Below are 27,709 nucleotides of genomic sequence, written 5' to 3'. Positions count from 1 at the left end.
GACTGATTTTGTGAAGCCAACTGCAATCAATCGGCTTTTTTTACACGGAACGTCACATCATCCGCTTAACATATTCAAGTCAATTGTTGTTGGGGAGGCGAGAAGATTGCGAAGACTGAACGAAAATGACGAGCTCTATAATACCAGCTTGGAAAGACTGCAGCAGAAATGTATTCGGTCCCACTTTCCGAAAAATCTTGTAACAAACAACCTTAAAATTGCCAAAACCTGGACTTGGGACATGACAAAGGCAACCAAGTCACAAACAAACAATACCACAAGACTTGTTTGGCCAACTGTTTTCCCTAGGTCCCCTAAAGATGTCAGGAAAGGAAAGAAACCTGCAACCCAATGCGTGCGTGGTTCACAAACGGCCAGCTACACTTGGACGAATATTAATCAACTACAGGCGCATTGCGTTTGAAGATAGAGACTCGAATACAGCAGGGAGGTCCCATCCATGTAATCACTGCGGCCTTTGTGGGCATTACAGCAAGTTTAAATCAATGGTGCCCGATACCACCACAATCAACACACCCGCTGGTGAAGTCCGTCTCATACAAAACCTCAGTTGTCGCGACTACGGCATTTATGTAGCTAATTGCAATGAATGCAATGCTTGCTATGTTGGCCAGACCAAGAACCCGTTTTCTGTACGATGGCGCGGACACAGAGCGACTTGGAAAACATTTAATTACACAGAAAAGAATGACAAAGCAGCATTACTGCGACATTACGCAAGCAAACACATTGATATTTTGAAAAGGAAACCCGACATCGCAACTTGTTATTGCATTACCTTTGTGGAAAGCCCTAAAAAAGAAAATTTAGACATGTGCGAGGCCAAATGGCAAAGGATATCAGACGCCAAAATAAATATTCAAGAAATGGTCCCTGCCTCGAGTACGGTAAAAACTCCCTCGGCACTCACCGCTGTTGTTATCTCCCTGCATGCGCGTACCTGTTCTACCTTTTGCGTCTTATCTTTATTTTTTCTCGCTCGATCCGGTGCCCACAGTTGTGCTTGTTTTGTTTTGGTTTGAGGTTGGTTCAGTTAGCTTTGGCAATTAGTACTAGCATCCCCTGTGTTTCTTTGTTATACTGTTTTACTGCTTTTAGTTTATTTTATTCATTTTAGCGTGTTTGTTTTAGCACTCATTTTTATCGATTTGTATTTCGATTACAGGAACTGATGATGGCGAAATATATATTCCTTTATTAAACCGACTGATTCTGTTTTACCAAGGATTTTATCGTCCATGGGTTTTACTCTACTAAGTTAATTTGGGTTTGTTTGCTTGGTTAAGAGAAACATAGTGACACATTTGCTTTTTGCAAGTTACAAATTGGTAATGTTGTTGAGATAGTTTTGTTGTGCATCTTAGTACCTAAGCAATATGGATGAAACACCATCATATCTTGGTGGAAAAGAGAATTACTGGCGACAGTTATCACTGGAAGTTCTTCCCAGACAGAGCATCATGTACGATATTATGGAATACCTCAGAACCAAACTACCTAGTGCAAGATTACAAAGTGAAATGCCGGTTTTGCTGTCAAGACCAGTAACACAGGAAGTTCAATTGGAACAGTTCCGTGCCTTATCCAGACTTCCGTAAATACCCCTAATGTTTTTATCAGTTTTTTTGGCAACATTTTTCAATGTTTGCTTGGAGCAATGGGTTGGTTAAACAGATAACATCTCTGTGTATAATAAATCATGGTTGAAACTAAATTAGTCCAAGATATGTTTGAACGTAATAAACTTAGTCAAATTACCACTGCAGGCCAGTTTATCATGAAAATGAATAAAGAAATTTAAAGTTTCTAGAAATATGTATTGCAGCTGATTGGCCTTATTGCTCACCCGTTAAAAAACAATTTATACTTGTAAGGAAAGTAGTAGGTGTGTACTCTGTTTATAGTGTGCTTTTAAACAACTAAAGGTTTATATGTAAATTCTTCTTGTGTGATAAGGTAGACATGCTGTTGCAGGTCCCCTCCTAACAGCGCATTCCCATTGATGAAAGGCCTATTTCGTACCAATCTGCCCCCTAGTGGCCCCCCTGAAACTCGAAGAAGATCTGTACAATCCCGAAGAAGAGTTGCAAAGATGAAAAAAGTCTTTGGTTTACAAGAGGCTGACGAAAAACAAAGCCCAGAGGTCCTACATTCTACATATCTTTAGCACACTGCTTAATACTAAGAGAAATCAAGATTTAAAATGTTGAAAGGCTGAAATTTTTATATTTTGATAGTGATTGAAATAAACATTAGTTGTAAAATGTATAAATTATGTTTCTTTTACAGCCAACATTATCCCAATTTTAAAATGGGCTTACACACAAGCTTCTGGGGTACACTTATGATTATTGTGGTCAACATATACTATAATTTTGTACGCAGCCTATATTTTCATTTGTTTTGAGAATGTGCAACCAATGCCCAGCATAAAGAAAATTAGTTTCAGCTTTCCAGCAATCCTTTATTGTTTCATAGGTACATGACTTTACGGTCCGGCCTACATCATCAGTATCTCGTCGTCAGGATACTGCGGACGCCCTTTCGCATCCTGCCACTGCTTCACGCGTCCAAACGGGACTTTCAGCTGCAATACAATCACGCGGATTGGAGGACCCAAAGCGTGGGAATGTCAATGCGGAACAGGACCCGGAAGACAGTGAAGCAAAGGCGCTCTACGAATGGTCAAGGGAACTTAACTTTGAAGACATTAACCAAGGGGCGTTTTCGTCGACGACGCGTCCCGATTCTAATTCACACTCGGTAACTTTTTCTTCACAGTTAACCAAACGAATTTACGCCACATGAATGTGTTTGTGTAAATGTATAGGTTGTATTTTTTGCGCAGTGTTGAGAAATGGTTTTGTTTTTCGTGAAATCGATCGAAGAGTGCAGTTCATGAACGCCCTTGGAATGACTCTAATGTACGATTTTTATATACATTTGTGCATTTTTGCGTTTACATCTGTTTGGGCACCACTTAACAAGACAAAAAACGCCACCCGGAAACAGCAAACATTGACATTTAGCGCAACAACACGAGCAAAAATTACTCTTTATCATCACATAGTAAAAAAATTATCTCCAAATAAAAATCTGCGTTTGAAAAGTACCCCACAATCAGTGCTGGATTAAGGGTCTGCTGGCCTGTAGGCACATTTTATAAGTGGCCCGAAAATCAGGGTAGCCAACTAAAAAATTAGAATTATCAGTGTTGCCAAATCGCCAAAATGGCCTGGATTTTTGACTGGCCTGTAAGCACGTGCCTACTTTGCCTAATGGTTAATCCGGCACTGCCCACAATTTAGCGTTTTCCATCCAATGTATATACTTGCTGAACCAAGCTGCATAGTTAACCTGTGTGCAACAGAACTAAGTCGTCTCTTGGACGTTTTTTCGGCACCTCTTCTATGATGGTGGCACCCTATGTTATCTCATTTTCCTATGAAGGCTACACAAACTTTCAAAAAACTTTGAAACCATTTTAACGTTGCCAAACTCGTGAAACAGTTTCCCATGGTCCAGAAAGGTGTCCGAGTTAACAATTACGATAGGGCCTAAAAATACTGCATAAAACAGTTACCAAAAATACTACTGACAAATTATGCTAACTTAAAAGCTTTTGAAAACCTTACTTCCGACGATGATTTCTATGACTTGATACTACGGTTTCGAGAAGCAGTCGATTCTCGACTTGATTAAGTTAATTGTCTGACTTCTGAGGTTATGAGTGGAGATAATAGGTCAAGTATTTGGCTATCGGCGAAGGTAGTTTTGAGTAGTTAATCACTTTAACACATTGTGAAATTCATGTTTTATCGGAATCTATGTTACCTTGTAGTAATTGAGTTTAGCACGCAAGTGAAGTTTCTCGAAACAATCAGTATTTACATTTTTAAGAACACAGTGTAACTGCAACACGCTACGTCAAGCGTTGTTTGGTTCAAAGCGAAATATTTTAAATTACGAGAAATACACTTTCGAATCTGTGCTTGTCAGTTGTCTGTATAGCAGTATTAGTTAATGTATTTTGCATTAGTAATTTAGTGTTTTTATTTATTTGTGTGTCAAAAAATAAACTATTATTCTAAGACCCTTTTTTAAAGTTTATTTTACCTTGGTCACTTTTCTTAGAAAAAACAAATGTAGAACTATATTATAAGGTCTTAAGGTTTAATAACTAGTATACTATTTGTACAAACAATAAATGGTTTTTTGTTTGTTTGTTTTTTGACAAAACAGCTTTTGTGTTTGTGTGTAAAAATAATTTTTAGGTTTAGTTTTTTGTGCTTGGGATACTAAGCAACATGGACGTGGACGAAGAATCAACCAAAACCACAATAACAACTGGTCACAACCAAGTCATCCATGTCAGACAAGATTCAGCCTCGGAACTGGAGGCTCTTTTCAACACTGTAATGAATCCGAATTTCAAAAGCAAGTCACTTCCCATGAAAGCGAGAAACTTGCCGAAATCGTTTTTTGAGCAACCAGACAAACCTAGGCACCAAGCAGTTTACCATGGCCATAGCCAGTCCATGGGTGGCCTAAGTGTCTCAACTGCACCACAGATAATTCATTCGCGAAGTTCAAGCTCAGATTCAAATGCATCACACACCTCAACAGCACAAAACACCAACAACAATAATGGTGCTCCTTTGGGATCACCCGCTATATCGGGTGCCATGAAAGGCAACCACAAAGTCGGATATATGTCTCCTGCTCAAAGGAGGATGCCTCACAGCCCTTATACAAGCCAACAAAGCCATGGAGGCCTGTCTGTGCCACAGGTACACTTTCTATCTTATTATTTTCGGTGTACTGTTTTGTGTGTTATGAATATAGTTGTTTAAATCGAAAGTTTGTCCATTGTTTTATCTTCTGAGTGTGTTAATTGTTTTGGAATCAAGTTTAACAAACCTCATAAATTAAACAGAATATGTAGTACATATATCTTCTTGTTGGCATTTTCTTTCAACAAGTTTACCAAAACAGTTGTTGCAATTTAACACTTTTTTTTGTAAAACAGCAGTAATGATTTTCAAAGCAGCCTCAAATGACAGTCAATGTGCAACTTTAAATGGTTCATCCATGATAAAAAATAAAATTTAAGATTACCAATGAGTATACATACCATGTGATTGAATGATTTTATGTTGTTAAAATTAGTTTGTATATATTGGTTATCTTTCAACTTATCTAATCTTTCAGGTTTCCCATGCACGTTCAAAGTCTTCCCCAGCTAGTTTGGAGCTAATGAATGTTGCCCACCTGCAAGTGAAAGCTTCAGATATTCCCCCTGATATGCCATTACCTCCTGGCTGGTCTGCTGCAACTACAACTGATGGACAGCAATACTTTATGAAGTAGGTTTTTATTTTACCTTACAATCAAAAGTAAACCGTGGCCTAAAAACAACAGTAATACTTGGTTAATTTGGGGCCGTTTGGGCCTAAAATTTTGTCCAGATTAGACAAAGATCTAGATTAACTGATGCTGATTGGTTAAACGCTTACCAACTTACAAATCATTTTTGTACTTTAAGTTTGTCTCAGTTAGGTAAAGATCTGAATCTGGTTTAACAGAGATTTACTGTGTTTCAATTCCAAGAAACTATGTCATTGGGCATGGAACAATGGAACCTAATTTTTTACTGTTATAAAGTTTGACTTAAAATGTTCTTAAGCTATGTTAACTTGTACTGCAACAGTGCAGTTAAAGGCCATTTTAATCATCTTGTCAAAGCGTATCTATCAATGATAACTGTTTGAAATTTGTATTTTAGTCATAATGACAGAACAACCACTTGGGAAGATCCAAGGATAGCCATTATCAAGCAACAGAGGCAAAGCCAGCTGGTGCAACAAAGTCAATCTTTATCTGTAACATCTAGTCCCCTCCCACAAACCTCAATCCACAATAACATCCCAGCTGATGTAAGAGAACATAAAATTGATCAAATGTTGGTTGACATTTCTGCCTAAAAACAACCATTGTTTCTATAATTTGGTAAATTTAGAATTACAGTCTTTCGAACAAGGTCAAATTTTTGTGGCGCTGTGGAAGTATTTTGGATATATACATTTTGTTAGTTGTAGTTAGTGCAATAAAACATTGCTTTTTTTCTTTATCACATTTTGACCATGCACTCTTTCGAAATAATGGCTGTTTAAGTAAATAAGTTTTGAAAACAGTTATAGTATATATAACCACAAATAATCTGTCAGCATTTATTTATTAGACAAATGTAATTTACCTTTTTGTTATGTATGTACATTTAATTACAATTTTTGGTATATTATGTATTCTTACAGAGAGCTTTGCAACAGTCTCTACCCCCTGGTTGGGAACAGTCCAAAACACAGCAAGGTGAAGTCTTCTTTATTAACCATCAGACCAAAAGTACAAGTTGGATTGACCCGAGATTACAGAGTAAGCAGCAAAACAAGTTAAACATGTGTTGAGTAAATATTACCAAGTTGACCTAAATTCACCACCATTGTTAAAAGGGAAAGTTGATAATGGTGTAATTGGATAGATTTCTGGTATATATTGGAATAGTTTTATACATAAGTTTGTATATTTTCAACAAACATTCAACACAAAAGCGTTTTGTTGATTTGTATGGCCAATTTACTAGGGCATAAATAAATTTATCTTAATTCCCATTTTTTCTGTTGTTCTGTTGGTTTGTATGACCAATTTACTAGGATATAAATAAATTAATATTAGTGTAAGTGGTTCATGTTTGTTAATTAACTCATGTTATGGCCACCCAGTGACGATTATTTGTTTATGTGGTGTGTAAGTATTTATACAACCAACATAAGCACTCACAAAAAATCTTTTTTGGTATGTTTATGTTCTAAGAAGTAATTTGAGAAATCATGAGATTGAAAGTTTGCCTACCTAACAATTATGGATCTTGGTACTGACTGCTCTGAAATTATCCAGCTTACATTGTTCTAATTGGCACTTGTGTTTCAAATTGCCAGTTCGCTGGACTTCTTTGGATCAGAAAATGTTTACTGGCATTGGAGTCTTTAAAATGTGTTTTTGGCTCTTGGGGCTTTTGATGTTTTTTTACAATTATAAATAAGTCAAATTGAACTTGTCTGTAGTAGAAAGGTCAAGAGAAGGTTTTGTTTGTGTGGGTTTTGTTTTAATTCAAACACAACCTAATTAACAAATTACAATCCCCCTAAAAGGCAAGTTTATACCTGGTGTGGCATGTATTTCTTCATTGCTCTTAAAGCTGTTCTGTAATGTTTTTGTTTTTTTCTTGTTGTTTTTATGTAGTTCCATTGGTTTTTTCTATAAGTTGTGGTACTGTTTCCCTTTGGAAATATTATTTGTACTTGTTTAGGAATTGTCCACACTAAACGAATGGTTCACACACTCTTTTCTTACAAATTCTAAACAACCATCACTATACATTTATCAAGTTTTATTGGTTGTGAACAACTAAAAGTTGTTTTTCTATAAGTTGTGGTACTGGTGCCATTTGGAAATATTATTTTCACTTGTTTTGAAATTATCCACACTAAACCATTGGTTCACAAACTCTTTGGTTACAAATTCTAAACAACGGTCACCATACATTGACACTTTAGAACGCATGAATCATAACAGGGCAACCCGCCTGATCTCGCAGACCAAGATTTCACATGCTTCTCAAGTGTGGCCCTTTCGTTTTCAAGTCTCTTTTCTTGAGCGGCTGTCAGCGTGTGTATTGCCTGGTATGGCCGCGGGGTGCGTGACACAAGATGTGCACTAGGTGCTCTTAATATTGCTCTCTGTTGCTGTCAGTCCCAAACAATTGCGTTCAAGTCTTCGCTGTTATTTGATGGATTAGTTTGAAACGTGGCTTGCAAATCAGTCGCTTTTTAAGTGGCCCGTTGCGTACGTTACGAAGCATAATTGCCCGTTTTTCCGAGCACGCATTTTAGCGACAAAGCCTAATCCCGACCTGCTAAGCCTTAACTCGGGTATAACTAGAACGTGTGGAAAAAGATATGACAATTTCAAATGCTGGTGTTTTACCGGAACAACTTTTAACGGTTGAATTGTTATTGTATCCTCTTATGAGTTGTGCTTTTACGCTAATACTTCCAGCATTAATATGTGTTTAATACTGTGCACGGTTCGGTTTTCGCAATGGGTGGTGTTGGTTTAAGTTCTTAATTGTTTTCAAAGGCTAGCGGTTTTTTAAGCCTTTACAATTAGAGAAACAAACGCAAAAAGGTTACCAGCCTCCTACGCGCATTGTCGAGCAATAAATCGTAGTTTACAGAATAGATTCGCCATTTACATGCCCTTTTCGCGCTGTCTTTAAACCGCGTAGCCAACCTGTAGTCGATGGCTGTAAAACTCTACCTTTTCCGCAACAGCAGTGTCAAGCAAATGTATAATCTCAGCCACATCCGTTACCCTCTTCTACAGCACCCCGTAATCGTTTACCAAATATGGCACAACGGACGTACCTGGTGGCAACTGATCGTGTTACCTTAACCTCGCGCCTCTGACGCATTGGAAAGTATTATTGCATCAGTAAAGCGACATTCCTAGTGTCGCGGTACTCCAGGCCGATTTAGGAAATAATCGCGTCTTGATCACATCCCCTAATAACGTTCAATTAATAACCTTAATTCCGAAATGAGAAGGCCTGAACATGTCGTAATATTAAACCTTGACCATAGTAAACACCGCGTGGGCTTTACAATGTCCTTTGATAATACCGCGCCAAAAGTTGTCCAAATTCGGTATTTGTTTCCAGTTTCGCAATATATCGATGTTTAGCTGTAAGCGATTTTGCTAGTGATGTCATAATCCAATCACAGCGCCACTAACACCCAGATGAACTAAGCTCGTTGTGACGTCACACATGACCATGATTTGTTTACGCCAATGTGCGCAAGGTATTGTCTCCCTGTTTTGCCATAACACGTTAATATCGTTAAAAACATGGCAAGCAACAGAAGAAGGTCTGTTAGGCTTCACTGATGCCCATTTGCCTGTTTCGTAAATCGTAATCTTCATGAACTTTCTATGTAAATCTTCGTTCTCACGGGTCGCATAGCAATTTTGTAATCTGTTTCGACGCCCGGCGGGGGTCCTCGATCCCTGAGATCGCCCAAGATATTGTGTGGTTTGCTTGTGAAAAAATAATGCCGAGTCATTGTTTGAATCTGAGCTAAAGACAAGTGGCCAATGATAAAAACAATGTTGGTCGTAAGTTTGTGTTGACAATGTTTTTCTGGCGGTTATCACGCTTGGTGGCTTTTGTTTGCTTGCCACATTGTCAGCACTGCTAATGAATTTTCCACGATATCAAACTTGACTACAAATATACTAAAGTAAAATTTGTTGACGTTTATATATATATATATATATATCTTATGTCCAGTTGTGACTTGGTGGTCTTTTGACTTGCGTGATATTAGCAGAACTTGCTTTGAAATGATTTTTTTCACCTCTTACCGCAAAGGACAAAGCATTCACTTCTTAGTACCAGAATCGTGAAAATACGTCGAAAACAGCACCACGCAATCGACTGTTTTGTGGTGGGCGAACCGCGTACAATTAGTCTTCAAGCCTCATTGCCCATCAACGGTTGTTCGACAAGGCGTGTGCGTCGAACAGCAAAGCGTCGATGGGCGTTGTGCCGCCTGGATAGACCCTGTGGCCTATAAGGTGCGGGTAGACGCAAGCGTGAGCCTTTGGCCGGAAACCATGTCGAACAGCCCAACAGGTCTCTGGGATTTCGATTGCCTTGCGCTATCTCCTGGTGTCGCTATGATTGAACCTGGACTGCCGTTACCGAAAATTGTGGTCCCCTTATCGCAAAACTTGCTCCGTCGTCGCCAAGCACTGTTTGTCTTCGACCCCGAGCAAGAAACTAGACATGCTATTTTCAGCACTAAATTCAAGTTGCACACCCTTTTCACTAATTTTAATAATTGTGAGACAAAATGCATCGGTATCAGTAGTATTGACTGATACTGATGCATTTATTTAAGAATTTCGAACTATATTCCCGATTAATACAATAACTGCGTGGTGTAAAACGACGTGTTTGTTTTGGGGCTATAACCGTCGTAGTGTAGTGTCTCCAACAGAACAACGTTTCGATTTTGCTGAAGCGCCAGGTTTCTTACTAGCATCTGCAGCAGACTTTTTCGTCGCGCTTGAGTGCTTGCTCTTCAAGCCGCCCACCCTGTTACACTCACAGGACGTAGAACTCTCGGAGAGCGCGTTGTAAAACGACCAGGAGAACAAAATAGGCATTTGGTTGTGACCTTCGACGACCCTGCACCTGGTTCAAGCCGTCCCTTAACACTAAAACCCGTAAAGTTTTCCCCTGTATACGTAGCAGTCACGCTTTATTTGACACTTTAAAAGTTGGAAAGGCTGTGAAGTTTGGGGAGTTTTGGGGTGATTTGTTAAGGCAGTGGGGCAACGATCGAAACTGGTCAATTGTTTGGGACTTTTAGGGGCAAAGCAAAAATGACTTGTTACTCTATTTGTCACACTCCTCGATTTAGTCAATTTATGTCAGTGAGTAAAATTGTACGACTTCTAGATTTCCAATTTACAAATTAAATTGGCATTAAAAAAATATCTAACAGTTAAATTATCTTGCTGTAATGGGTCTCCTATACTTTCAAACATTCTGCAGGTTTTTAACTATGTCTAGTTTGGAAAATGATTTCTGGAAACATGTTGACAACAGAATTGCTGTTTGACAATAGCAATAAAAATTTCCTGGTACCACTATAAGACTCCCTTTCTTATAACCTGTTAATGATTTGGACTGGTCTTTTATATAGCATATTTGTTTATGAGCAAATTTCCAAAACTATAAAAGTTTATCTGTATTTTGTGTTTCTTGTAATTTACTATGTGTTAGTTATTGCCTTTTATCTGTATTTTTTCTTGCCGTTTGGTATGTGGTAATATACATTTTCCTTGCTTTTTCAAAATGTTAGGTGTTTTTCTTGTAATAGTGTATGTGGTAATAGGCATTTTTTGCTTTTGTAAAAATTTGTAGGTTTATTGTAATTCAACATGTGGTAATATGCATTTATGCTTCAGTGCATACCATATTTCTGCAACAAACAACAGAAATATAAAAAATAACTTACTGTCTGATTTTGTTTTCAACCTTTCCCAGTAACCATACCTCTGTTTTGTCAATTGTGAACAGCCACTCAACAAGGCCTGTTTTTGTGAATGGTGTTAAACTACTATGATGTTACCCAGACCCTTAATTGTTATTTCCCTCCTTCAACACACACATCATGAGTCATTCTCAAAACAATGTTGGCATTAGATGTAAGACAGTATGTTTGTCTAACCACCATGTATTCCCTCTGGACCTTATCAGTATAATCACCCTAATGTGCTGTGCCAACCTTTCCAAGCTTTGTATGCAAAGCAAGGTTAAAAATATATGTGTTTATCGCATTTGTGGATGACTTGCATTTGCACATTTTTTTAATCAACTACATTTTTTTTCTGAATTTTAGCAAAATTTGCCAGAATGAGCTTGTAAATTAGACAAAATCGTTATTTTTTGTTTGTTTGTTTTTCCCCCTTTTGTTTGCTATTTTTTATTAAATTTGGAATTTCAGTTACTGGTGTTTTTGTATTTCCTTTAATTGTGCTGTGTGACACTGGTGTTTCAGTATTAAGCAAACTTTATCAATGGTAAAGCTAGTAGCTTTTGAATCAAACCAATTGTATTCAGTTTGCTTGGGCCCAACACAGTCAATCTGTTTTTGTTGTCAAAATGGCCTCACTCACGTTTCGCCTTTTTAGTGTCTTGTTGTAGCTTAGTCATTGATGTGGTGCGTGGACTGTATTTCACTCCCAGCAGAATTGGTGAAAGCCTGCTTTGTTTGCCTCGACTGGGCTTTGTTTGAACAACACTGTGTTCGCAAATACAGTGCTGGGGCCGCTTTCATTGCCGATCACTGTTGAATGTACTGACCTAAATCAAACCTTGCTGAGTGTTCTTACTGCTTACTTGTGATTACACAAGTATCGTCAGACCATGTTTGGCTTTATGCTCCCTTAGGTGGTAATTTATTAGTCAATACATCAACCACACATACGCTAGCACACAGTACTTGAACATTAAGTTAATTTTTGCGTGAATGTGAATTGATGAATGTAACCCAGTGGTGATATTCAGACTGTCTGGCTCTTTGCATTGAAAGTTTGTTTGATGGCAAACATGTAAAACCACAATCCTGTTTGCCAGTGTTTTCTTGAGAATCTTGAATCACCACTAAGACTCTGTGCACTCTGTCCTATCAATTGTGGTCTGCAAACCAGTAATATTTTGGCAATTTCTAGAAATAAACTGGTTTAAATTCACTGATGTGTGAACATGATACAAATGAAATCAAAAAAGCATGTAAAAAATGAGAATTTTAAGATATTTTGTGTTTCAGTGCTTTTTTAATAGAAAAAAGGATATTATTACAGTACTTTTGTAAACCTCCTAGGAAGGGGACAAAGTTTGATTTTATAAGAAATAGTTAATTTGTGACCTTCTGTTTGGTGTGTCACTTATGTGCTAAATTTGAACAATTTACATTTATTGTTACAGATATACAAGGAAATGGCCAGCAAAACAACTCACAACTGCAACAACAGCTAATGAAGGTACATCTTCATCACTATTCATTCCTTTTTAACTTGCTTTTATTTTTATGTATGGATGTAGATGTATAGCTAAAAAGGGGAATCTCTATTACATTATAACATTTAGACGTTTTTGTATTTATAACTAGTTTGTTCCTATTTTTTGGTCAAACAATTTTGTTCATTTGTTTTTCAAATTTGCCTACATCAAATGTATTCATGTCATTTTGAACTGTCAAATTGGAAGACAGTTGTTTTGTTAATCATCCCCAAAATAAAAAAATACAATTGACAAACATCAAAATGTGATGAAGATGCTGTCAATGTTATACAGTAAACCCGGTTAATCCATATCTGTTCTAATTCCGACAAAATTTGGGGTGCAAATGATTTGTAACGTGGTAAGGCTTTCACTAATTAACATCGGTTAATCCAGATCTTTCTGTAATCAAAACCTTTTTTGGGTTTAAATGCGTCGAGATTAACTGATGTTTACTGTTTTTCTTAAAAAAAACTCTTTGCATAACATTAGTGCAATCATTTTTATAGGTGAACCAAATGGACATGGCTAGCAATGCAGGCCGGAGTGTGGGTAGTAGCCTTCCTCCTCAACAGCAAAGCATGCTGAAGCATTTCACACAGGAAAAAGACCTTCTGATGAGAAAGCAAATGCTCAAACAGGTTTATATGCTAAATTTATAAGTGTGTCTTCCTGTGAATAACCGGCTTGGTTGTGGTAATGGCTTGTAGTACCAGTAGGCGAATAAATTTAATGTAGAATTTAAACATCTGTAGATGCCAATTTAAGATGGTTTGTTATTGGAGTCACCAATGTTATGCTAAACGTTTTTGCATTTAGACGTTTTTATGGAACACACACAGGTTTTTTTTAAGGTTTGGTTTGGGTGACCGCTAAGTAGTTTTAAGAGACCGCAAGTGTTTCATTTAAATACCAAAAAATAGCCATATATTTGCAAGTCCAAATTTTGGGAAACCGCTGGAGAAATTTGAAAAACACCTTAAAAAAACACTGAACACACATCTTAAATCTCCAAAATTACACCGTTTCCCTTATTCAGGTTTAAAAATTAATAAATGGTTCAGTCACTAGAATCATATAAAATGTCCACTTTAAAACTATTAATTTAGCACCTTAAATCTTGTACCAGTGGGGGCTTGTGGCACACTAACTTCCAGATTTGGGTTAACTGCATGCATTGCACACTAAAAACCAATAGTTTTACCAGGAATGAAATTTTCAATTCATATATTTACCACCTTACAGTTTACTATATTCATAATTTGTAACCATGGATATTTTATTCATGCCAATCTACTTTTTACTTGTAGTCACAATCCCAAATGTCAGCATCAGGCATGGATCCATTCTTGGGAAGTGGATCCCCAAATTACCACCAGAGAGATCCAAGCCAGGACAGTGGAGTAGGAATGGGAAGCAACTACAGTTTACCACGAACGCCTGATGATTACCTTGGCAACGTTGAAGAAATGGACACAGGTTTGTAAAGCAGCATTTGAATTTGTCCTTCTAAAAGACTGATGCTGTTATTGCTTTTAAGTCTATTTTTGGCTTAGATTGCTGACCTAATGTGGCAAAATAATTAATTGGTTGATAGGTGGTTGCTTGAATGAGTCTTTAATTGGGTTGAATTGGAAATTAAGGCCAAAATTTATTCGTTTATTTGGTTATGTATACATTTATATGGTCCAGACATTACAAAATTATGACATTGGTTGTTGTACTATAATAGCCAATGCTTCAGTTTAGAATATATAACGGGTTTTAAGTTTTCATACCCAACTTTTTCTTAAAGTTAAGTACTTCTGTAAGTAAAATTAACAATCCTTATTTTCAGGTGACATTGCTCGTCGTATCCACAATCCTCAAATTCCTGCACCAACTATGGTCCCAACCAGCAATCACCAGCAACCACAACAACAACCAACGCACCAGCAGCACAACCAGATGACCAACAACAACCAACGTTTTCCCGACTTTCTGGATACCCTACCTTCATCAAACGTGGATTTTAGCGCGAACCCGCAAACTTCTGCTGTTGGAAACCCGTCTCTGGCGCCACCGTGTGGTAATTCTAACAATCCTGCAGCGCCCTTAGATGGCAGTGATCTGGTGCCAAGCATACCAGAAGCAATGTCCCAAGATTTCGACGTTGAAAGCATGCTGAATCATGTGAAACCCGAACCAATAGAAAGTGGCATGATCTGGTTGTAACAGGTTTAAACCGGATTTGTTTGGTCGAATGCGTTATTTTTCTGTTTGCAGAGTTTGTGAGTGGGCTTGTTAAATCTCGCGGAAATTTTGTTACGTCGCATATATTAATGTTGTTACACATCCTTGTATCCCTGTATGGTCCTAAATTCAAGTTAATGCCTTTAATAGGGCTTATATGTTTTTCCTTCGGTTTGTTTATGAAATTAGCTGTATTTTTAGCCAGCTACAGTAAGCAACCTTTCAAATCTTTTCAACACTTTTTGCCAATTACACTTTGGAAAATGCTTTTTTAGTCGTGACAATATATGGTACGTTAATGACAGGTCGCAAAATGTTTGGTACTGTTAGACATATGTTTGGTACGGTGCTAGTCCTAAAATTGACTGAAATTTTGCTCTACCATACATAAAATGATCTATAATTCCGTTTTTGTCCTTTGGTGTCCATTTACTCTGGATTACCAAATCAGCATGTACGCTTTCAAATCATACTTCTGACGTCATGTTTTCCGCGCCATTTCCGAAGAGAAGTTTCATTTACCCTTTGTGCCCCGTTTTCGCTTTGGCCTTGCCCGTGCCTTATTTGATGAACTTTTTTATACTGGTTTGATACCCACGCTTTTATGCGTGTATTTGTATAGCACCCGATGCCTTGATTACTTCTTATAAGCGCTTTCCAGTACTTTCCATGTGTTTTTTTTGCGTTTTCCATTGCTTTGTGTCAGTTTTATGAGGTCATGGACTTGTGATTTGTGACGTATGAGTCTCGCTTGTGATGTCACTGTTCGTAAATTCTTCGTTTGGAGTAATATGCATTTTAAAGAAAGCATTCAATTGCTCCCAATACGATTTTAAAAACCTCTAAAGTTTCGGCTATATTTTATATCTTTAACTTTTGCCGGTGCTATTGTCTGCACCGCCTTTTTTCGCGCTGTACATAGAACCCATTCGTAATGAAATGTGACGTCACACATCACGTGATTGTGACGTGTCTCGCACTCTTTCCGTTTATTTCCTCACCCGAAGTGCCATCGTTATAATAAACCTGTACATTGTCCCGAAAGCTGTTCGAAGTTTAGAAACCCAAATGGTTTATCATACGAGTCCAAAATATGTTTAGACGTTGTTCTCAACCTGTGGTACACGCGTGTAACGGCTGTTGGTTCCACGACCGAGCGTTTCAGGGGGTACGCGAGCAGCTTTCTGTTATAATGCATTTCCCATCAAGATTTGCAATACAACTGATCAGCCCTGGTTTTGGACGAAACTCGTGTCTTGGACATTCTGTGGAATTTATAACCTTGCTGGTTTCTGAATGTACTAGCCTAGACAAAAAGACTAGGCCTATATCTGTTTTACCCATTCTAACAGAGTTTATGGTACCCGACGACAAGTTAAGGTGCTACACAATCAGTATACGGTTGTGAAACACTGCATTTATGTGGCGAAATAGCTAACGTATCAATATTGGTTGGTTTATGATGCCGAACATGCTAGGATATATTTTAATTGCCTCGTTTTATTGCAGATGGAAAGTCAAAAAAAGCAGCAAGTGGTAATGATCAAATGTAGTTCATTTGGAAGCATTTAAATGGTAATGAATAAATCAATGCTAAATTATAATGGAACACACATTTTTGACTGCTTGTTTCAGCTTAAAAAGTTAAAAATAATTTGGGACTGTTTTCTTTGTACAGGGCCACAAGTCAACACAAATCAAAAATTATTTTATATTCAATCATAGACAAATAATCGTCAGTCTCACATAAAATGCGCGTATCGAGAATTCAACCCAAATTCAAAGCTTATTCTTCCCACCAAAAGATGCGAGAAATCAAAAGCGACTTGAACGCAATGTATGTGCATGTTTGGCTAAGGTTATGGAACATATCGCAACAAAAACTATCGTTTTTAGATTATCGAGGTCACGTTGGTCGTCCGCAGTTGGGACCCAAGTTCACTCGTATCCAAGGAATGTAGTTCCCCACTCTGGTGTATCCTCCAGGTTTGCTTGTCCCACAGTCGTCGCCGAAACTTGTAATTCCATCGAGGAACCAACGTTTATTTCGCTTACACATAAAAGGCCCACCGCTGTCGCCCTGCAAAATGGAAAAGATAACATAATTTGAAAGTATTTCTATGTGACTTGACCGCTAAGGCCCTGGAACCATATCCTGGTTTTGTGATATTACAAGCAAATGCAGCACATAAGTGACCGTTACAGCAAATCCCCCAAGTGTGCACCTAGAGTTTTGTAGGGATAATTTATCCTTTTAGAATCGGGTATAACATTAAACATCACGATTTTGGATAGTCAGTGCTCGACCAAAATCTGCTGCACATTTAATGGTGAGAAAAGGGTCAAATTATATTCACTTTGCGACTCAAAATCATTCAACACTTTTTCCTTGTAGTTGTCAGGTTTCGTCTAACAATTTCAACCATTCTCCTTTTGTTGTCAAATTTGGAACCATTGTATGGTTTTAAAAAGTGCGACACTTTTTACAGCCCAAAGACCAAGGCTTACTTCACCTATGTAGGCCTACCTTACAAGTGTCTTCGTTAATTTCTCCACCGGCACAGATCATTTTCCTCCACGCATAAGACTTGTACGAGCGACATTGTGTGGCAGGTTTGATGGGCATGCGCAATTCCTTAAGCTTATCCGAGTTGGGCCCGATGTCTGTATGCAATTGTACACACATTAGTGCAACTTTTTTGATTCAAACTGCCATACGATGAAAGAACATGTTTAGACGTTTTGAACGACGTCTAGTAATTTTATCACATGGATTACTGGCATTATTTTTCATATTTGCAGTAATTTTCATTGTAGATTTTTACAGCATTGTGATTAATACAGGTTATTCATTGACATATAGACGAAACGAGGCAGTAAGGGTAGGCTACATTGCGATCAAAAGAGAGTGAACTTTTTTGAAGTTGTTTTTTGCCTCTTAAATTAAAGGCACACTCATGGGCGCCGGCAGAAAATTTTGCAAGAGGGGGCAAATTTTAGCTCATACTTTACCGCATCAAGAATTTGTTACATATGAAGCTATAAATCGTGTACTTCACAATTGAGTTGCCTAAAAGTTAAAGCATTGAACGATGTCACAAATCCCCGCGCTGCCACTTTAATTAGGTTTGCTGCTAAATATGTTAAATTGAGGTATACTGAAATTCCAAGGGGGGGCAACTGCCCCCTCTTGCCCCTACGTGGCGGCGCCCATGGGCACACTTATATTTGACTAACTGTTTCAATTGTCTTGTTGTTGCTTATAGCGTGATTTGTTACAACTTTGCGTATCGTAAATCCAAGTGGCTAACTGAGTAGAGTCGGCTATGTAGCCTAACATGCAAAAAAGGTTAGTAAACATTCTCCAAGAAACCAAATGTGACCAATGCCAGATATAGGGTGCACCCCACTAGAGGTGTGTATACACACAAATCCATTTCTCAGTTTTTACACATTGCCCTAGAAACTGATGCATATATTGGACTAAGTTGTTATTTTTGCAATACGCCCACAGTTAGCGCCCAATCTTTGATATAGTCTAAGTACAGGTTTGTTACTATTGTGTAAAATTATTTGCAAAAAAACACAATTTAAAAAGCTACTTACATCGTGTTGAACCCCAGCCAGCTACCATGCATATGTCGTTAAACTGTGGACGGGCATTCGTTGTTCGATTCATTATACCTTCATTCCATATGTTCATGTTCATATTTTCAGGCAAACAAATGGGTCTAATGCTGTCGATGTCTTCAACGAACCCATCTAGTTGGACAAGAGCAATGTCGTTGTGGTCCGTGTCAAAGTTATATTGTGGATGTACTACGATCTTCTTTGCACGGAACGACTGTAAGAGAGCAATGATTTGAATGTAAGTGCTCCTTAGTGGCAACTATACACGAGTAAAGCTTTTCAAAATGTAAAATTGAAGTAGCCTAATATTTCTTTAATCTCTACAAGAATGGAAAATTCTAGTGTCGTTAGGTGGCTAAAATAGCAAATACGGTGTATGTACTGCGACCATGCAGCTGCACCGATGCGACCTAATAAGTCGAAACAGTGTGAACTGTCTGCAGCTCATTTTGGTTAAGTTTTGCATAAGGGCAGTTTCTTAAAATCATAGCATGGTTGGTTTCAGAGTTGTAAACGGACGTGAAGTTGAAGCCAGCCCAAAACCCGGCCCGAACCCGAATCGTTATAGAGAAGCCTTTTTAGGCCCGAAAGTTTGATTGACAGGCCTATACTTGAAGTCTCAGAAAGACCAAGACATCAAACACAATAGACAATTGGCCTCGAACAAGGCGTTTTAGAGCTGTTTGACATTAGTTCAGGTCCAGCAATTGGCTATTTAGCTAGTAAAAATTATGCTTAAAAAATACTGTCACAAAGTGTAAAGTCAGGCCCGAATCAAGCCCGTTTTTTGAAAAAAAACTAATCCCGAACCCGACCCGAAATGCTCGGCCCGACTTTCAACTCTGGTTGGTTCATAGTGTTTGGGAAACTGGATTTTTCTTACCTCAAACTTTCTTCCATCAAGCTGTGAGAACTTCCAATATTTACCAAGATGAAACCAGTAGGCTTGTTTGTCGATAACTCGCGGCCTAAAACAATATCCAAAACATTACCTTAACGTATGAACATTCTAATTTCAAAACAGAAAAATGCTCTTTACATTGACCAAGTGTTTTTGTCGAGAAAGCAATGGGCTGCTGTGATAACCCAGTCTGAACAAACCAGCGTCGCGCCGCAGTCAGTGTACATTGCATTTGTGGTAATTTGGACCATCCAAGGCCATTTGCCATCATCGGCAGTTTTTCCACCTGCAATGAATATTAAAACTGTATCTGAAAATCATCGTTTTCAATGACCACATTTATAACCCGACACTACATGCTACTAACAAGTCCACTGGAAATTTTACTTATAGCTATGGCATGACTACCAGCATATGAACGGTTCGACATGACCTCAAGTAGCTTAAAAACAACTACAGTTTTTACGTATAGAACACAATATTTTAATACTTGGGCCGACTTAGTATGCAATATGAAGCCTCAGTAACTTTTAATAAAGCTTGTTTAGGCTGTTTGACGTTAAGTGTCCCTCAAACTGTACATGATTACAAAGTATAAAAACCACGATTTAAGAAGATGATATTGCCATGTTTGTAACGCTTCCGTGTAAAAAAGGTAGATGACTCACCGATGATTTTCGGTGTTGGCTTTTCAATTGGAAATCCACATTTGAATCTAGACTCTGTAACATACGATAAAGATCAGGACGATAATTTGGAAAATTCCAATTTAAACTCCTCATGTGGTAAATTCGACAAAAAGTCAATTCATGTTATCATATACCTTTATAATCAGGCTAAATGCCGTTCCCGATAAAAGAATGTTAATTTTAAACCGATAGCTTCCACGAGGAGGTTACTGCATCAGCATTTTACGTTCTAAATTAAAAAACTTTAGCGTCGCAAAATCCTATTAGAGTATTTTGTTTATAAGTGCTCCATCACGAATTAGTGATCATCCACGATTGTGTAAACAAAATGGCGGGTTTAACCTTGATAGTCAAGGTCAAAACTTTTGTCTCTGTACGTACGTGAACAGTCCTCTATTTTCACGCAGCGATTCCTATGCCATATGGGTCGATCCTCTGGACAAACACACCCCGGTTTGCAAGTGATGTCGTTCAGATGGTCGACGTCGACCAGTTGGTTCGTGCCGTCACCTGTGACGTCATCACGCGGGTCACTTTCGCTGAGTTTCGCTGTTTGGTGGGTTAGTAAAATTCACACTTACACCACAGACCGTGGAAAAGTGCGGTTAGTGGCAAAGGTAAGATGTTAATGCAAAATTTGAAAAAAATGCTCGATTAAGATTTTTAACCGATTTAAATGTGCATCTGTTAGTTCCATTTGTTAGTTTTAAAGCATGTTTTCGGAGAATTTCCAGGAATAGGCTATAGGTCGAGTAAATAGTCCTCTTAATCATAGTTTTTCTTAATCACGGACGTTATACACATGTCAAAATTTCCTTTTCAATTTAGTCTAGTCTAGCGGTTTGATGGATGTTTTTAGATTATCATAGGTTTTGACTTTTTCTATAGCTTATGGACCGCTTATCTATACAGACTGCAGCAAAAATGTTGCAAAATCAGTGAGGAAGATAAAATTGTTAGTAATCAGAACAGTAAAGGGGAAGAAGGACGAAAAGAGTTCGATTTAAAGCCTACCGCACTTTTTATACAAATGTTCCACACTCCAAAGGTCTTGGGTGCCAGCGAGTCACACGTGAGAGCGCAGTTGCGGTGACACAGTTTCCAAACTCGTCCGTTGCCACATCTGTGCTGGGGCACGATGTCACTTACTGCAAATGGCATAAAAATTTTCACATTTTTCCCACAAAATTATGGCTTTAAAGATAATGCATTTAAACAAAAAATCAGACAGCCTTCAAACAAAACCAACTTACGTGGCACAATATCGTATATCATTTTGAATCCTCTTCCCGCGTTGGACTCGTCAGAGATAAAAGTCAGGTTTACTTGGTTTGAGCTGGACAAGTACGACGTTTTCGGCCTCGTCTCGCCACAAACCGACTTTGTTCTGACCCCACCGGATAAACCTTGTATTTGTAGCCAGTCGAAGTTGCAATAATCGAAGCAGTGGCCAATTTTTAAGTTGCACGCATGTCTGTAAACAAAGCAAGGGAATTTTGACTGTAAAACTATCAGAAAATCGGTCGATAGAAAGAGATTGTTCTCGAGTCATGGCACAGCATTCTCCAATCTTGCGACACCCTGGACATTGAAACGGACGTGTTGCTCTCTGCTTAATTGCTACTGACAGTTGCTTAAATACTTTTGATTAAAAGTTCTTGCGTTTCTTTTCTGTCGTTTATCGTGTTGTTGTTTGCGTTTTTCGCCCCTTTCGGTTTTACTTTGAAGTGTTATTATCCTTATAAAGTCGACCTGAAATCGGAAACCGTCTTGATTTGAAGATCCTCAAAAATCAGGTAAGCAACGGGTTAAACTTTTGGGATTTGATACTAATTGAAGTGTATATTATAGTGCGCTATGGCCCATTGAGGCGCAACACCGAACCAAGTCTGCGTTAGTTGAATCGTACTTCGATAGCAACTTGAGTAAAAATCAAACAAACAATTGCACCAAAAAGTTAATAGAAATCGGCTTACAGGGGTTCCTCCATGTCCAAGTCGGAAAAGGTCATGATGATTCGTGTGCCAGGCGGACCCTTGATCGACCATTCGCATCGAAGTCCTGACAAATATTCGCCGGGATGTTGCGGTGACGTCAGAGTGCCTGATTGGTTCGTTCGCAAATGATCTCCGCACATGTTGCCTGTGTTATCAATTATTATAAAATTTGCCTAATCAAAAGAAGAGCGTTTATGGTTCTTGCATGTAAATAGCATTAGTAAAAGTAAGTAAGCCCAGCGCTTTACATACGAAAGTTTTAGTAAAGCGGTATTTTATAATTACGGGATCGTTTCGATTCAACACTCATTAGCTTGAAAAAAACATCCGTTCAGATTTTTTTTTATGTAACGTATGCCTTCAGCAGTTTTAGTTAATGAACAGCTATACAAAATACGCAAGTTGTCATTAAATCGACCACAACAAATCACATGACCAAACAAGACATGGAAATATTTTAATGCTCACACTTCATGTTTGTTTCGATAAAAGCTTACCTGCGCTTACTGCTTCACAATAGCCAGTTTCTCCCAGCTTATGACCCTCACAACAATCAATGTACTGACGTTCGCAAGTGGAATTCACCGTGACGTAGCGAAATCTGCGCAAATTTTGTCGCAATATTAGCTTCTTTTCCATGTTATAAGTTTGCATTCCGCCTAAGGCGATTTCTCCTCCTGTTATCGGTAACGGTAAATGGAAAATAAAATGGAAAATTTGCATTTAGAACGTAAAATGCTGATGTTGTAATCTCCTCTTTGAGGCTAAAAAAGGCAATATAAATATTTGTTTTCGGTTTAAAATTAACAAACTTTTATCGAGAACGGCATTTAGCCTGATGCCTTTAGCCTCAAGAGAAGGTTACAACCCCAGGGTTTTGCTTTACAAATGCAAACTCTACAAGGCAACGGCGATTTAAAAAGATCCATCACTTTTTGTATATCTGATATTTTGTCTAGGTTAGCAATCAAACCGAAAAATCGCAAATATTTATGCGAAAACACCACCACGTACCTGGTACAGGGGACGAATATCGAACTGCGAATGCAGAAGGTTTGGTAGGGCTGTCTCACTTGTCGCTCGCATACGTAAATGCGTCTCAGGATACAAGTCTTGTTGATACGACCGCCTTCGCTGCAAAACAAATTGCATGTTAACCTGTGCGCGACCGACAAATATTATACACAGTAGGGCTGTTATCAAACAAATAATTATTTGATTGTTTGAAATTTTTAATTATTTGAAAATTTATCAAATAATTTTTTACTCAATTTCAAATATTTAAATAATTTTTCCTGTGCAGTAAACCTCAATTTAGGTGCAAAATTAATTGATTTGAACACATTGGTGACATTTTTATGACATAGAGTGTACACAAAAGCACTGCAACATGTGTGTCCAGCCTTGTATAACCCTTTTCCCAAAATATTTTGAACTAAAGCATGATAATTTATATTTGAGCTTATATTTTGGTGTTAATTGCACCTAACTTAGTAACGTTTGTTTGATAACAGCCCTAATACACAGTCTTGTTGCACAAATGCAAAACAAATTTGCGTAAAAGTTCCTTTCAGGAAAAGCGAATATCAATTAAAGCAAAAACTAAAATTGGTTGAAAAGTTTAGAAATATGTACATTCGTGTTAGGGCTTTATGCGTTCTGTGTCAGGCCGAATAAACGTGTTCTCAGTTTAGTCAAAGATCTTTGAAATGTCCAGACTCAAAGAAAACTGTATAGGATGGGCATTACTGCTCTCTAACAAAACGGTTTTACATATATTTTCAACAAAAAGTCCGCATTTTTTGTGCCGCAATTTCACTTGTAATCAAACTTATTTTGGGCTTCGTTTAATAAAAGATCCTTTTGTCCAGTTCGGGTTTTAGGCGAGTACCTAGATCTAGGTTCGCACCCGCTTATGTTTCGCAAACGCTTACAATTCTGGTTTCACAAGACTGTTGTTACAAATATTTTCAAATTTGTCAAGAATATTTTTAAGGCATACCTTCCATCCTGGATTGGAATTCCAAGGACCGTTACGCTGCTATCGCTTCCTCCAGTTGCTTGTTTCTTTGTTGAATTGCCACTCGTTGAAAACTGGATTGAACCGGTTGATTCCAGCAGCCGCTGACGATCGTAGAAAAATATACCACGGGATTTGGTGAAGTATTCCTTTACTTTTTCCTGATTCTTTCCCGGGAAAATTAACATCGAATCAAAGGGATTTGAAGAATCTATTACTTCAACAGCGTGGCAGAACGACAGGGAACCGGTAAGAAGCAACAAGGAAGCCGCGAAAAACATCATGAATCAGTGTTAAGGGGCCTAAGGGCTCTCGAGCACAATTCATCCTACGAGCAAAATTGTATAAATCAAGATGTGAAGGAAAGCAGGATTTGGGCACTATGTCATATTGGAAGTGTTTACAGCTGCGAAATGAACACAGCCCGTCTGCCGAGATCCTAAATCACGGCTGCGTCTAAACCCACAAGGTACTCGGTGATAAATAACCGCGGAGAAATTGTCAGGCGACTACTCAAACTTGCAAACGTAAACAACAACATTTTTGGAACATCAGCTGTAAACGTACGAAAAATTTTCATACTTACTCAGACAGCAAAAGGAATAAACTTATTTCGTTGATTCAAGGGCAATGGTATAAGTGAGCGATTTCAATGCTTATTTATTTTGGCTAGTTGCGTCTAATGTTATCTTTCTGAGACGTAGCAATGCGGCTAGAATCACTTGCGAATTTTACCGGTAGTTGTTTGCCTATATGCATGTTTGGCACGCAACAAAGCATAGACAACCTATTATAACGGCGCGGCTCGCGATCTAATTATTATCATTTTGCCCATCGGAAGGCTGCACATCCATCATTTAGATTATAAGAAGCACATATGGGCAATCGGCAGCTTAAAAAGCAAAGTCACAATGCTTAAAAATAAGAATTCCTAGGGTTGAAGTACAGATGTTTTTTTTTGGCCAAATCACCTTTTCGAGTTAAATACACAACATTCGTGTGTCGGAAAATAGGTGCGTCTTTGGTATCGTGCTCTCATCTTAACCTTAACGCCGATTGGCGCAATCTTATTTCATTACATAATCGGTGTTATGTTCCCGTATTGGCCACCACGCCTTGAACTAAATTACCACATACGTGCGCTCTAACGTTAGATAATCTCACATGTTCATGTTCATTATTAACTCACTCGAAATTGGGGACTTCTTTAAATTTTTTTCACCACAATACGCAGAAAGTGTTAGGAAAACGTGACAGGTCAACGGAAAAGAGTTGACTTAATCTGATGGATTGGTTGTAAAGTGTGTTCTCCGTAGGAATCGATTAAATCGGCACGAAACGACAAACGTGCCGCGATTTGCCCGGAATATATTATTTTTTACCTTAGGATTAATTTGATGTTTGAATCTTTAAAAAAACGTACAAACCAAATGTAAGCGTGTGGAATATCACCGATATACTTTGTAGATTAAACGAAACTTATGCAACGTAACTATAATTTCTTGGGTAAATGTTTAACGTCCTTTTTTTATACCAATAACAATCATATAACTATAAGAGTTATGTATTCAGATACACGGCATTTTGCAGCTTGCTTCTGTATCTAATGTTTTTTTACAACCGGCGTTTTATTTTGATTAAAAGTAAAATGTAAAAATTCGTTGCAAAATAGCCGCGTGTAAATGGAATTTAATTCTAGTAAATTTCAAGTCTTGACAGAACTTCGTATTTCTCTCTTATAAACTTCTATTGTTTATTCATATTTATAAAGCTGTTGTTAAGGGGAACGCTAACTTGTCCTTGAAGAGAAACTAAACTTCAAATTTGCAACAGAAAAAATCTTTTTCCTGTCCGACAAACAAAACTATCCAATGTAAATCATTTTACATCTCATTGCTGGCCTTGTCAATTTGTCTCTTAGATATCCTCTTAATGCCTGTGATTCATTTTTGATCTACTCTATATACTCCAATTGTAAATTTTTAAGCACCATCTTACTGTATCACTTGATGCCATAACGACCAATAACAAACGCAGAAACAGGACTTGTTTTTTGGAACTACTTACACCGTACTTCGAAGCAGTTTCATATGCGAAGTCCAAGGTAACAGTTTCGCGTCCCTGGTAAACAGTAAATGGTAGTTGTTTAAAAACAAGCACCCAATACGCGGATTACATATCGTTGCTGTCCTGAACGACGACTCAGAAACGAGCAATTAGCGTCGCGACTAGTTCACCAATGACATTAAACTTAAAAATATCCGGCTATACAGTCGCATGCCGTCGGCAACTGTGGCTGATCGCATCACCGAGCGAATGTTTCTCTGTAGGCGCATCTGATGTCTTGTATAGCAACAGGCCTCCACTGACTTAAGTTGTGTTCGTGAGCCGTCAAAACGAAGCGGCGTCTCTTTGAAGGTGAGTTACAAGTTCGTATCGTTCGGTATGCGTCGCCGTGCACTAATTCCTTGCCTCGCGACAGTGCTAATCGTAAAAATAACAACCCGTAGGTAGTGTACGTGCATTGCCTTCTAAGAAGCGATCGCAGTAAAAGAGCAACAACTTTAAAATCCACCACTGAGCCAACCAAACATCTCAGTCGGCTTAATCGATGTCATCTCATATAAATCTTCGTCTCCTCTCAGTTAAAGCGTGACTGTTGGCCCTAAGGGTATAATGGTTCCAAGGCTTCGTGACGTCATGGTTCTTGCGCGTCACCGATGTGGATGTGATGTATCATCATAAAAATTATGCTTAGCGATTACAAGTGACTGTTTCTGCGATAATTTTGTTTTGATTTCTCGTTATTTTGTTTACAGTTTACACCTCATTGAAACTTTCTTACTTTATAGGCCAATACCTATGCCATCAACGTATAGTGATAAACAATACAGTCCGGTATTACATTGACATAAACTTCGGTAAAATATAAAAACAACTACTTGTGGTTGCTGAAAAACAGGGTTTGTACACCTTTCTGCGTTTTTCTGTTACGATTTTAAATTACCATATCTACACAAAGAAAAAAACGTAAAACTACAGTTTGGGCAAACCAAACGTAATTAATATTGACCTTGTTTGCTTCGTTGTCAAGATTTATAATTGGCTGACACAGTTTCGTGGCTTGAATGTTTAGGCAAACACGTTGTCCATGCAAATTTCAATGACTAAATGAACCGTGTGCACGTAGCAAAGGTGGTCATAAATTGGCACATTAATGCACATGCAGGACGTGTGCATCAGCCCTCTGGCACAAGAGAATTGTTTCTTTCACCTGTTGTTGTTCAATGTCACGGTGGAATGACGTACCAATTCGTGACATGGACTGTAATTTTGTTTCCTCTGATTCATATGTTGCGCTACATCGTTATTTTAAGTTATACAGTTTTTTAATTTTTTGTGTAGGTTAAATTTTTTACCGCAAACCCGTTCCTTTTTAAATTTAACTCAAACTCGTTTGTTTGTCGTTAAGTTTATTTGACGCAAAGTGATTGTTGAAACGTCTGCACTATACACAAATCCTAACGT

General features: G+C 38.1%; 3 protein-coding genes across 4 annotated transcripts in view; 2 read left to right on the top strand and 1 right to left on the bottom strand.

Annotated features, from left to right (window-relative positions):
- LOC145217612 (uncharacterized protein CXorf58-like) overlaps positions 1–3,030 on the top strand; it is a 6,188-nt gene extending 3,158 nt beyond the window's left edge. Inside the window, exons 5-7 of the mRNA XM_080084903.1 lie at positions 1,386–1,615; positions 1,996–2,164; positions 2,500–3,030. Of these exons, the coding sequence (XP_079941029.1) occupies positions 1,386–1,615; positions 1,996–2,164; positions 2,500–2,829 (729 nt within the window). The 3' untranslated portion in view covers positions 2,830–3,030. The remainder of the gene's footprint in view (positions 1–1,385; positions 1,616–1,995; positions 2,165–2,499) is intronic.
- Positions 3,031–4,266: 1,236 nt separating this feature from the next.
- On the top strand, positions 4,267–15,988 carry LOC145217611 (transcriptional coactivator YAP1-like). The gene is made up of 8 exons (XM_080084902.1): positions 4,267–4,811; positions 5,233–5,387; positions 5,807–5,957; positions 6,336–6,453; positions 12,638–12,693; positions 13,222–13,353; positions 14,023–14,191; positions 14,550–15,988. The coding sequence occupies exons 1-8, from the start codon at positions 4,329–4,331 to the stop codon at positions 14,924–14,926; spliced, it is 1,641 nt and encodes a 546-aa protein (XP_079941028.1). The 5' UTR covers positions 4,267–4,328; the 3' UTR covers positions 14,927–15,988.
- Positions 15,989–16,346: 358 nt separating this feature from the next.
- Positions 16,347–24,517, bottom strand: LOC145217610 (enteropeptidase-like). 2 transcript variants are annotated; one of them, XM_080084900.1, is made up of 13 exons: positions 24,164–24,517; positions 23,176–23,295; positions 22,659–22,762; positions 22,141–22,306; positions 21,418–21,638; positions 21,184–21,312; positions 20,546–20,713; positions 20,144–20,197; positions 19,614–19,761; positions 19,458–19,542; positions 18,551–18,788; positions 17,472–17,608; positions 16,347–17,024 (listed from the first exon to the last, which is right to left on the bottom strand). In XM_080084900.1, exons 1-13 carry the CDS (start codon positions 24,463–24,465, stop codon positions 16,851–16,853), a joined length of 2,046 nt encoding a protein of 681 aa, XP_079941026.1. In that variant the 5' UTR covers positions 24,466–24,517; the 3' UTR covers positions 16,347–16,850. The 2 variants fall into 2 exon arrangements, with proteins under 2 accessions (XP_079941026.1, XP_079941027.1); XM_080084901.1 differs by having other exon boundaries at positions 20,546–20,674.
- Between the last annotated feature and the right edge of the window lie 3,192 nt (positions 24,518–27,709).

This window comes from Phallusia mammillata, chromosome 3 (assembly GCF_965637545.1).
Source record: "Phallusia mammillata chromosome 3, kaPhaMamm4.hap1.1, whole genome shotgun sequence".
Lineage (NCBI taxonomy): Eukaryota > Metazoa > Chordata > Ascidiacea > Phlebobranchia > Ascidiidae > Phallusia > Phallusia mammillata.
Note: the sequence above shows the minus strand (reverse complement) of the source record. Positions and strands in the feature narration are given on the sequence as shown.

Coding starts and splice junctions, on each gene's coding strand:
- LOC145217611 (XM_080084902.1), top strand. CDS start 4,329: ATGGACGTGGACGAAGAATCAACCAAAACCACAATAACAACTGGTCAC. Junction 5,388..5,806: donor GGACAGCAATACTTTATGAA/GTAGGTTTTTAT, acceptor TTTGTATTTTAG/TCATAATGACAGAACAACCA. Junction 12,694..13,221: donor TGCAACAACAGCTAATGAAG/GTACATCTTCAT, acceptor TCATTTTTATAG/GTGAACCAAATGGACATGGC.
- LOC145217610 (XM_080084900.1), bottom strand. CDS start 24,465: ATGATGTTTTTCGCGGCTTCCTTGTTGCTTCTTACCGGTTCCCTGTCG. Junction 22,763..23,175: donor ATATTCGTCCCCTGTACCAG/GTACGTGGTGGT, acceptor AAATTTGCGCAG/ATTTCGCTACGTCACGGTGA. Junction 17,025..17,471: donor TTAACGAAGACACTTGTAAG/GTAGGCCTACAT, acceptor TCCATTTTGCAG/GGCGACAGCGGTGGGCCTTT.